Below are 11,950 nucleotides of genomic sequence, written 5' to 3' on the forward strand. Positions count from 1 at the left end.
AGATTGCCTCCCCCGGGTGCTGGACCAGAAGGGCTTGATAGGCACTGCCAAGGTGAGGTGAGCAGTGTTGTTGGGTGCCAACATCCATAATCAGAGGGCATATTCAGTGTTGATAGTTTAGGTGTAAGCATCTGCTAAATGCGTCTGCATGAGTGAAGTTTACTGAAGTGAGTTCATTTCTCAAGCATGGGTCCTAACAGTGAACATGATTTTTCGAAGGGTTTTGTGTGACTTAACAACTTAACCCCATGCTGTTGTGGGTCTGGATTGAAGTGTAGCCTATGAGTCATACAGTGTTTACCTGATTAGGTAGGCTTATAGTGGAATATGTGGTGTATAAGTTCATAGTGTTGTGATTAGTGGTGGGACATTATCAGCGTTAATATGTGGCGATAATGTCAGCCTCTTATCAGGCGATAAGGAAAATACTATACGCCATTAATCTATTCTCAAAGTTGGGTTGGGAGTTAGGTATGCTATGCACACTATGACTTGGGCATGCGATGGTACAGTAGGCTATGCACTCTCAGACTTTCCTCAGTAGCGTACATATTCTGAATGAGCCATTTTAATCTAGATTAATCTAGATTCATTTCATAATTACAGTGTGATTAATCTAGATTAAAAAAAAGAATCTCTGTGACCACCCCTAGTTGTAATTTAGAGTTAGCCTGGTCCTGACCATCCCATAATACTACCATTTCATTTCGTATTTATGGTCTGGCATTTGTTTGCTCTGAAGCGATTGTAGGAAGCAGGAAGTTTGCACTCAGTTATGGTTTGAAATTATTGGACTTCTCTCACCCAATCGCTGGCAGTTACTCAACAACAACATAGCGCAGACCAATGGCTCTGGCGCAGATGTGTACGTCATTGTCACGAGCGTCCTCCCCCTTTCGTCCCCACGTGGGGGGCGTATTCGATTATTGGCTGTTTTCTGGGGGGGGCGTTGCGATCAAAATTCTACTGCTCCAGGCACTCCACAGAGAAGCACAGCCAGACTACAGTAGTGGAGCCAATCCTTTGGCGGAAGTATGTAGGATGGCTCGCGAGGCTAATTTAGAGTAGTAAGATTACTTTTCTACTGCTGCCACTTCGTACATCTCTGAGCCTGGGACTGTAGAGTACTGAATAGGCCTAACCATAGTGCTTCATTTCTTGTGACTGTACACAGTGTAATGTACAGTGTTAACACAGTTTTGAGTATATATGGTTCAACTGAGTTAAATATTACATTTTACCCTTTAAGTGTTGAATTAACCCTCAGAGTTGTATTCAACTCTATTTTCAGCACATGTGCCCCACAGTGTTAATTTAACACTCCATATCACTCCGTATCACTAAAATTGAGTGGGATCATATGTGCTCAGATCACTGTTGAATTAACACTGCTACATTTACTGTGTACACGTTTGCCATGTGTCACATCTGGTGCTCATGGCCAGATCACGAATACAAAGGGTGTCATGACCTTATAAACTCTTTGATAGCAGTCATGTGCTTGTAGAGTGATAGCTCAGATGCATTTTGTTTTTTTAGCACTTTTTTTACTCTGAAGAAGATGCACAGTGTTGAAATGTTAGTCATATTTTGGTAACACTTTATAATAAGTACCCCTTTTTAAGCACAAGTTAAGCCTTAGTTAAGCCTTATTTTAACATTAGTTAATCCTTAGTGAATCACGAGTTAGTCATTATGTAAGTATTATTTCTCATTTCTTAATCATTAACTACTACCGTTAGTAAATGGTTTGTGTGTGCTGATGTAACTGTTCGCTAAGTAAAGTTAAGCCTTAGTCAAGCCTTATTTTGATATTAGTTAACCCTTAGTGAATCACAAGTTAGTCATTATGTATTTCTTGGTAATTATTACATACTGTTAATTAATGATTCGTTTATGGTGATTGAACTTTCTGCTAATCATTAGTAAACCATCATTAAAATGTCAGATAACCCTCCTTTATTTCTGAAAAAAACATTATCTCTTTGTTGTCTCCTACCACCTAACAATTAACAAGTACTATTAGGCATGTATGGTAATGGTTTGTAAACTCTTGCTTTAGCATCAGTGAAATCTTAATTAACCCTTTTGTGATGGATAGTGTGTGATGACTAGTAACATGGCAAACAGTAAGTTGAGGCTCATGTGACTGCCCCTCATGGATGTTTCTGGACATTAACAAATGACTTGTTAAGCCTTGCTTAATCATTATCAAGGATTTATAACCCATTACTTAAGTATATCTGGGGAACTGTTCTAAAGTGAAAACCTGTTAAGGCTTTACAACACATTAACAAATGACTTGTTAAGCATTGCTTGTGGATTATCAAGGAGTTACAACTCATTGCTTGTGGCGGTGGTAGCTCAGATGGTAGAGGAGCCGTTAAGCAACCCAAAGATTTCAGGTTCTAGCCCTGCTCGGCCTGTCTCCATCGTTGTGTCCTTGAGCAAGACACTTAACCCCAAGTTTCTCCTGGTGGCAGGGTGGTACCCTGCGTGGCAGCCACAGTCACCGCTGTGTGAATGTGAGGGTGAATATGAGGCGCATACACATACACTTAGTCCATTTACCATTACTTAAGCATATTTGGGGAACTGTTCTAAAGTGAAAACCTATTAAGGCTTTACAACACATTAACAAATTACTTGTTAAGCATTGCTTAAGCATTATCAAGGATTTATAACCCATTGCTTAAGTATATCTGGGTAACTGTTCTAAAGTGAAAATCTGTCAAGGCTTTACAACACATTAACAAATGACTTGTTAAGCATTGCTTATGGATTATCAAGGAGTTACAACTCATTGCTTGAGGCGGTGGTAGCTCAGATGGTAGAGGAGCCGTTTAGCAACTCAAAGATTTCAGGTTCGAGCCCCACTCGGCCTGTCTCCATCGTTGTGTCCTTGAGCAAGACACTTAACCCCAAGTTTCTCCTGGTGGCAGGGTGGTACCCTGCGTGGCAGCCACGGTCACCGCTGTGTGAATGTGAGGGTGAATGTGAGGCATACACATACACTTAGTCCATTTACCATTACTTAAGCATATCTGGGGAACTGTTCTAAAGTGAAAACCTGTTAAGGCTTTACAACACATTAACAAATGACTTGTTAAGCATTGCTTAAGCATTATCGAGGATTTATAACCCATTACTTAAGTATATCTGGGGAACTGTTCTAAAGTGATAACCTGTTAAGGCTTTACAACACATTAACAGACGACTTGTTAAGCATTGCTTATGGATTATCAAGGATTTACAAGGATTTATTATCAAGTCATTTGTTAATGTCCAGAAACATCCATGAGGGGCAGTCACACAAGCCTCAACTTACTGTTTGCCATGTTACCAGTCATCACACACTAACCATTACAAAAGGGTTAATTAAGATTTCACTGATGCTAAAGCAAGAGTTTACAAACCATTACCATACATGCCTAATAGCACATGTTAATGGTTAGGTGGTAGGAGACAACAAAGAGATAATGTTTTTTTTTCAGAAATAAAGGAGGGTTATCTGACATTTTAATGATGGTTTACTAATGATTAGCAGAAAGTTCAATCACCATAAACGAATCATTAATTAACAGTATGTAATAATTACCAAGAAATACATGATGACTAACTTGTGATTCACTAAGGGTTAACTAATGTTAAAATAAGGCTTGACTAAGGCTTAACTTTGCTTAGCGAACAGTTACTTCAGCACACACAAACCATTTACTAACGGTAGTAGTTAATGATTAAGAAATGAGAAATAATACTTACATAATGACTAACTCGTGATTCACTAAGGATTAACTAATGTTAAAATAAGACTTAACTAAGGCTTAACTTATGTTTAAAAAGGGGTACTTATTATAAAGTGTTACCCATATTTTTGCCACAATAAAACAACTACAAAAGTGTTTTTGAGTGCTCTAGTCATCTGTGGCCTAGTCTTTGAAGAAGTGGACCAGTCTGTTAACTTGAATCTGTAGTCAACACACAGGCTGTTAGCAGTTAGCTGGTCTTATAGGATTCAATGTTAATGGCTAGCTTGGAGGTAAAGTTAGCACTGCCAGACTCAGAGAGTGACTGCAAATACAGAAGATAGGTCAATAATTGAACTCAAGGGGAGGTGTGAAATGAACTCATTTCCAAAAATAGCACACTATCACTTTAAGGACTTGCATATAAAATTCTTCCAAAAGTTAATGTCTATTCCATGTAATGGTTGTTACATCCACAACAATATTTGGAGGACGATGTAGGAGGAGTATGATTGTAAACCTATTAGTCAGGAGTATGATGTAGGCCTATTATATTTACACAGAATGAAAATCATCATGATTGACTTACAATCTACTGACACCCTAACTGGGGACATGAGCTGAAGTTTTCAAAGATTTTATAAATGGGGGTTACTATAATATTGCCCCAGCCATGTCACAATATGGGGTTAACTATAATCCTAACTATAACCATAACCCTCACCCTAACCCTAAGGTACAGTACAAGGACATTATGTTACATGTTTTTACATACTTTGTCACACTGTACCTGATTAATGTTACTGGGGCAGTCCAGTAAAGTGTAACCAATGAATGCATTTGTGTGTGTGCTAGCAACAACATGCCCCACTGAACCCTCAGCAGCTTCCTGTAACGTAGCACGTAAGAGCATAACCAAGCAGAACAATCATTGTAAATGGTCCAAACTAAGCATTGAATTAAAGACACAAAACCCAGCTTTGCTTAATAAAGAGAAATATATTTATTTACTTATTCTTTTTTATTATTTATGTTTAACCAACAGAGTAGTATTTAAAAAGGAGGAGCATACTGTAAATGATAAAAAATGTCCATTTCATGTTTTTTGCCTTTGTATTTCTTTAAATATTACATAAAATAAATAATTTATTTTCTTAAAAGCAGTCAGGTAAAGAAGTTGAGATATTTTTTTCTTAATACAGTGGCTTTGCTTGTTATGATAAACGTTTGTTAGAGTTCTTGTTTATGCTATGGCGCTAGTTGTACTAAACCGTCCCCACCCATCCCATCCTGCTCTGAATTCAGTCTTCTTCCTTGTGCCTGAAGCAAGCGTTTTCCAGTCAGTGTTTGTAGAACTAGCTGTCCACTGTGTCACAGAGCTGTAGTGTCAGTTGGAAAGGCTTCGTATGAGTTAGTAGATATAAATAGAAAGCATCTGCAGACCAAACATGCACAAATGCACGCAGGTGATGCACACTCTGTCCATTGTCTCTCAGACGCAGCAAAGGCCACAGTCGCCAGGGTTGTCTGTCGCGCCGCTCCTCTGCGTTTTTTTTCCTTCTCTTTTCTCAAGTTCTGTTTTTTTTTGTCCTCCATCTTGGTCCAATAGTTTATCCGTACACGTTTGGCACAGAAAAAAAAGAAAAAAAACTTGTCGTCGTTTAACTTTTTTTTTGTCCTGTGCCAATAATTTAAAAACAAATATGTGACATCAATCAAGAGTTCCCACAGTTCCTTTCTCACAGTTCCATCCTGTTACTGTATATACTTTTTGTTCGCCACAAAGCAAAAACAAAACAAAAATCAGAACAAAGTCTGGTGATATAATTATCATTTTTTCTTGTCACTGTTGATGATTCCAAGTCTTGTCTCAGTGCAGTGCAGTTGGGTTATCTTTTTTTGTCAGTTTCAGGGCGCCCCCTCAAGGCTGGGAGTCCGGCAGGATGGGCAGGAAGTGCGTGGCGGTGTTCTTCCTGCGGGTCTTCTTGCCCCTCATGGCCTTGCCGCTGGCGCTCAGGCCCACGAACATCGGCTTCTTCTTGTTCCTCCACTCGGCTGAGGCGTATGTATTGTACTTGTTCTCCTCAATGCGCTCTGTCAACTTGCAATCCGGAACAAAGTCCTTCTGCATAAAGAAAAAACAAAACAAAGGAACAAAGAATTAGTACACTGACTTTACTGCATTGTGGCTTCACAGGTTTACAGAACTCTAAACTTCACAGGAACAGAGAGGAAAATGTCTTCTTGGCCAAAAACGATAATGTGTTTTTTAGCGAAGGCGTTTTTGAAAACCCTCTGTTCATTTTCCATCTAGTTGCAGAGTTGAGTGTGTAATTCTAGGATTTTATGCATGATGGGTTTGGTAAAAATGCTTTCCCAACCCAACAGTACTTCACACACTGCATAATATTTTGACTTGGCCCTCTCGGGTGAGCATTCTTGTGGTGTGCAGTGTGAGTTTGAGGGGAAATGGAATCAGTTATCACCATTCATCGACATTGTTTTTTAAGGATACCAGTTGGTTTAAAAAAGAGATCTTTTGCCCACTTTTGCCTATTATGTACATATTTCTTCACAGAAATTATACTAAGGACGTATGAGAGACAGAGGTCAAAATTCCGTTAAAAAATTCAGACAGATAATAATGTGTGTAGGCTTCAGTCAAGTCAAGTCAAGTCAGCTTTTATTGTCGATGTCCTCATATGCACAGGTCATACAAGGAAATTGAAATTACGTTTTCTCTCTCTATACCATGAAGGACACAGACGTACACGGGGCTGACATTTACAGACTGACATCAAAGTGCAAGACAGGGCAAGTTACAGTGATGGACCAATAACAGTAAAGTGATGTAATAAACAATAATTGAGCATTTAACATTGGTGGTTTACCAACAACAATTGAAAATAAACAAAATCCTCTTGCTACTCTCTCTCTCTCTCTCCTACTCATTCTCTCTCAGAGTTTTCTTTTTTTAAAGCTTGACCAATTACACGGCCTTCCATTTGGCCTTTAGTGCCCTCTAAAGATATGCCCCATCAGATGCTAAGTGGCCTTGGTCTTGAAATGACTGAATTCCTGTAGGCCTGGTTATCACATCTTATCATACTCTCAAGCCCAGTAAACCCAGATCAGAGTCCCAGATCATTGAATGGTCACTGCAGACCATTGAGAAACCATTTGATCAAATTGTACTTTAATCTGTTTGGTCTATCTCCTCATGATCTCCCTCCCTCTCAGCCAGACTCAAACTTTCCACATATTTGTGAGCTGTTTCAGGTAACATTTACGGGTCTCAGGGGGGTTTGAGTTGGAGAAAGGGATGGGGGTGGGGGGTTGGAAGTCTGGTTATTCCTTTTGGGGGGTATGGGGGCAGTGGGAACAATGGTTGTGTGGATTGTATTGCCTGCCTTTGAATAGAGAATAGGGCGCATGCAAAAGAAGCACATTTTTTCGGGGGAGACTTCTGTGTAAGTAAGAGGGTTGTCTCGGCTTACTTTTGAGAAAATGACAGGACTGACTTTGTCTCACATGCTCTTTTTTCTCTGTCTCTCTCTCTCTCTCTCTCTCTCTCTCTCTCTCTCTCTCTCTCTCTCTCTCTCTCTCTCTCTCTCTCTCTCTCTCTCTCTCCTGGCTTTAACTGAGGCTGGCTTCTGCTAGGGGCTTATTCAGTGGCAGTGGAGTGGAACTGTTCTGTGAAAAAAAAAACGAAAAAAAAAAAAACCTGCAGGCGTTTTCAAGGGGCTCAGTGACATGAGGCTCCGTGGCAACCCCGCGCATCGACATCAAAGTCTTCGTGAGCAGCAAAGGAGCCACCGGTAACCACCCCCCATGTCCTCTCTACCCCCCCCCCCCCCACACACACACACACACTTACTCGCCCCCATCCAAAAAAAAAAACCCTCACTGCGGTCATTTGTTTTCTCTAAAAGTTCTAATCCAGAGGAAATAAACATGGGAGATTTGTGTCTGCAAATATGGAAATGGCTGCGTTTGTTGTTTAGTCAGCCTGTGCAAGAGAGCAATGACCATCAAAACATTTGAATGGGGAAGAGTGAGCCTTCTGTCCTCCTCAATATTCATGACGCAGATAATAATTCACATCCATCTTTTCTTTTCTTTTCTTTTTCCTTTTCTTTTTCTCGTGGGAGTTTCTGAAACTCATCTATGGGCCAACTCTCATGACTGTTGACAGGCTGGGGTGGTCAAGAGTCTCACTCTCCAATAACACCAAATGTGTTTTGAGCTAAGAAAAATGTACTCCACGCTTCTGGGGTTGACACTGCGAGTCCGGTGTAACCAGAAGAGGTCATGACATGAAATACATAAAAAAGAGAATGCTGGTGCACTCTTCTTTTTTAAACTTATTTAATCCCCTAACATCTTAGTGATGTGGAGGAGCCATGATTGGTCTGCTTAAAATGTCTTGCCATACTGTAGCGTCAGTTAAATTCTGAGTGCGAACAGTTGTTATGTTTGTTCAGTCACTCTAAATATTAACTACCGTAATACTGTTTAGCCCACATAGTGTAGTGCCATAATGCACATTATTATATGGTTGTGACGTCATCGGTCGAATGCTCCATTCATTTCAACGGGGCTCCCCAACGTTCGCACGTCTGTTATTTTTCGATAACGGACGGGTTGGTCTATAACAGACCGCTGTCAATGGCAACAAGACTTTTCACTGCTAAAGCGACTTTTCAACAAGACTCTAATCAACTGCTGTGATAGACAACACCTGTTGTCCTGGCTACCTAGCTGTTAGCGGTGTTCCACAACGGCACTGTTTTGTTTTGCGCAGCAACAATCTTTTGACATTAAAAACTATAATAGACTTCACATTAATGTCCCCGCCATGTGTGAATCATTTAAGTATATCCATATAATAAGCGGGTTAACTTTCGGCGAGTCGGTCGCTTTGTGGAATAGCAGCACTTCAGAGAGAACAAGACCCCTCCGCTCCGCGTCGGGGTCTAAGATTCTCTCTGTCGTGCTGCTATTCCACGGTAGCGACCTTCTCGCCGAACGTTAACCCTTACTTATTCCACCAGCGGAACGTTGTAATAGGGGGGTTGTAACAGGGCCTTTAGTCATTTTAGCATTACAACTTGGTCACTGAGATTCTGAAAACAGCAAAACGAGTCTGAATAGACTGAGGGACAAATGTATTGTGTAAAAGAGGGGCCCTTACCGATCCATACAGGAGGCCCTTCTTGTTGATCGCCAGGTAGTGGTGGCTGTTGAGCCCTCGGATCGCCACCACGCCAACGTCCACTGACTTGATCTCGAATATAGCTGCGGAGATAAACAAACACAACATATATACCACGTTAGTCAATGTCTACATAGAATTCGATTTATTGTTATTGTCTATGTACAATGCACATCTGTTTATAATAATGCAAAAGAGAGACATGGAGATTTAGTGCGATGAGCTAATGTTAGATGAAGAATAAGGGCTAGTAACAGGTAATAGATTTCATAGAGAAGAAGAGGAGTAAGAGACTAGTGTTATGTTATTGAAGCGAAACAGGGACAGAGGTTTAAAAAGTCCTTTATTGGACCAATGTCAAATGAATGCAGAATTAATGCAGCCTCAATACCAATTTCTCATCCTCGTCAACATTACACAGTATTTATCTCGGTCCCCAAATCCCCAGACAAGACGTTACAGGGACAGAGAGAGCTGAAAAATGTCGGACTATATACACAAAGACACACCATTTACTATGATATATGATATATATATATATATATATATATATATATGCGCACCACCACACACATATGTAGTGTATGTATGACACTCAATGTGTCTTCCCACAAGGCTATCCCAGTGGTTTGGTGACAGTGTTTGGAAGTCTGGTTAGTTTGCAGTGCTCGCTGCCAATTGTCTGTTTCTCCTGTACTGTAGTCGCAGGAGATGCTCCCAACTCCTGATGCTTTCCAATCCCTCAACACAGCTCTCTCTGCCTTCCTGTTATTGTTGTATTTGTGCTGTTTCCCACATGATCCTTCCTCATCCAACCACAAAGCCTGGAGCGGAGCGGCCTCCCTGCTGCCTACTCGGCAAAGACAAATCGTGTTCATTCGACACTTTGAGAGTCGATTTAACGTCTTTCTAGAGTGTATTTGGTCCTCTCGAGGTGTTAATACGGCGTCTTTACTGTGTAGTGCTATGCTCCTGCAGCGTGACACAAAGCACAACAGGTTCGAATGATCCAGTGCGTCCATTGGAGTGCTAAGCTAACCATTCCAAAGTGCTCCCTTGCTGACACGTCTTGGCTGGGTTCTAAGTAAACATGTTGTCACATATACTCATGTATAAACAGCTAGACAGTACATATAGACACAGACATATGCGCAAACACACACACACACACACACACACACACACACACACACACACACACACACACACACACACACACACACACACACACACACACACACACACACACACACACACACACACACACGACAGGCAGGCCCATACGGAATGCAAACCACACACATACACATACAAACACATGTCCACACCACACATACATAGACAAACCCATACAGTACAAAATGTAAGCCACGCACACACACACACACACATACACAAACACAAGCAAACACATCCATGCATACAGTGCAATTCCGCCCGCAGTCCGATGGTGTGGGCTCTGCATAGTAGTGAGTATACACAGTAAATTCTGCAGTGCTCATTTAACACTTAGAGAGTTGATTTGACATCATTTGGACTTAAATGAACTCTATAAGTGTTGAATGAACACTGCAACATTTACTGTGTACAGAGTTAGTACAACACAGCCTCCCGCGGCTCCACATCAGAACAGCGCAGCTCGATTATTACACCATTACAAGCTCTGGGCTGCGGTAGCCATTATGGTTTCCCTTGTCATAAAGTGAATTACATGAAAACCCTGCAAGGTTGAAAGAGGGCTGGGGAGGGAGGGAGCCGAAAACCATGCGGCATGGAGGAGACGTGTTTTCAGGAGGAAGTTTGAGGGGCAGGAGGGTAGAGTCGAGTGACCTGGCCAGGGAAACAAACAGTCCGTAACATAGTTGTAAGGGGGGAGGGTTCAGGGGTCATCTGATGACCTTTGACAAATCCGGGCATTTATCACACAATGCGGGGCAACACAGCACGACCTGAGGCGCCCCCCCCCCCCCTCACTACATATGTTGTTTTGTGGGGGCCTAGTGCACCTTTTACCTTGACCCCTCTGTAACTGTTTGTGGTGGGGGGTCATTTCATGCGTGTGTACACATACAGATGGGGGGCGACCAGAGTACAGTGAAAAAGAATAGAATAGAATAGAATAGAATAGAATAGAATAGAATAGAATAGAATAGAACAGAACAGAACAGAACAGAACAGAATAGAATAGAATAGAACAGAGTAGAATATAATAGAATAGAATACAATATAATAGAATACAATAGAATAGAACCAAATAGAATAGAATAGCATATAGCATGGATTCTATTCTATTCATTCTTGTACTGAGATCATTACACTGGGTACGATGAAACAGTGAAAGTACAGAGCATGACAATCACAGAGCAGATCATGGCGCGATGTTACCATACACCACCTCCATGTTTCACCACCTCCCTCTGCGATCGTTGGCACGTTTTGAGGTAGAGTATCATTTATTAATCCCCGAAGGGGGAAATTAAGGAAGGTAGTGCTTTATTTTGCAGTTTTGCCATTTCAGTTGAAGGACATGACCCTAACCCTAACCCCAACCCTAAGGTACATTTTTCCGATTCCATGCGCATACAGTGCGAAGTCCATGAGACTTACCAGGTGTTTCGTGCTGGACCTTGCAAGGACCAATCATGGTGCAGTTAAAAAGAAAACGCAGCACAAAACCAGCGGGTCATGCTGTATGCCTTAACAGAGGTTGAACACAATGGACCACAGTACTCAGCGAGCCCAGAAACAAATGCTTATGAGTCTCATGATCCACGGCATCAGCAGCCAGCGTCATCGCTGGGCAGGTAAGCCAAGTCAAACTTAATTGCCTGAGGCTACTGTTGCCACTGCTGTTGTATGGCTACGCAAGGCTACCTAATCTGCACCTGTGGAATAGGTGACACAAGCCCTGGTGAGCGCAGCACAACTGAAGGATTATGACTGGATTTGGGAACGCGTACCCACCACCCCCCACCCCACCCCACCCCTT

At 41.5% G+C, this 11,950-nt stretch overlaps 1 protein-coding gene across 1 annotated transcript in view; it reads right to left on the reverse strand.

Moving 5' to 3' along the window:
* Positions 1-4,915: 4,915 nt before the first annotated feature.
* The window catches only part of fgf10a (fibroblast growth factor 10a), a 35,150-nt gene continuing 28,115 nt past the window's right edge, over positions 4,916-11,950 (reverse strand). The window contains exons 2-3 of the mRNA XM_063211234.1: positions 8,941-9,044; positions 4,916-5,871 (exon numbers count right to left, since the gene is read on the reverse strand). Of these exons, the coding sequence (XP_063067304.1) occupies positions 5,668-5,871; positions 8,941-9,044 (308 nt within the window). The 3' untranslated portion in view covers positions 4,916-5,667. The remainder of the gene's footprint in view (positions 5,872-8,940; positions 9,045-11,950) is intronic.

Source organism: Engraulis encrasicolus, chromosome 11, assembly GCF_034702125.1.
Source record: "Engraulis encrasicolus isolate BLACKSEA-1 chromosome 11, IST_EnEncr_1.0, whole genome shotgun sequence".
Lineage (NCBI taxonomy): Eukaryota > Metazoa > Chordata > Actinopteri > Clupeiformes > Engraulidae > Engraulis > Engraulis encrasicolus.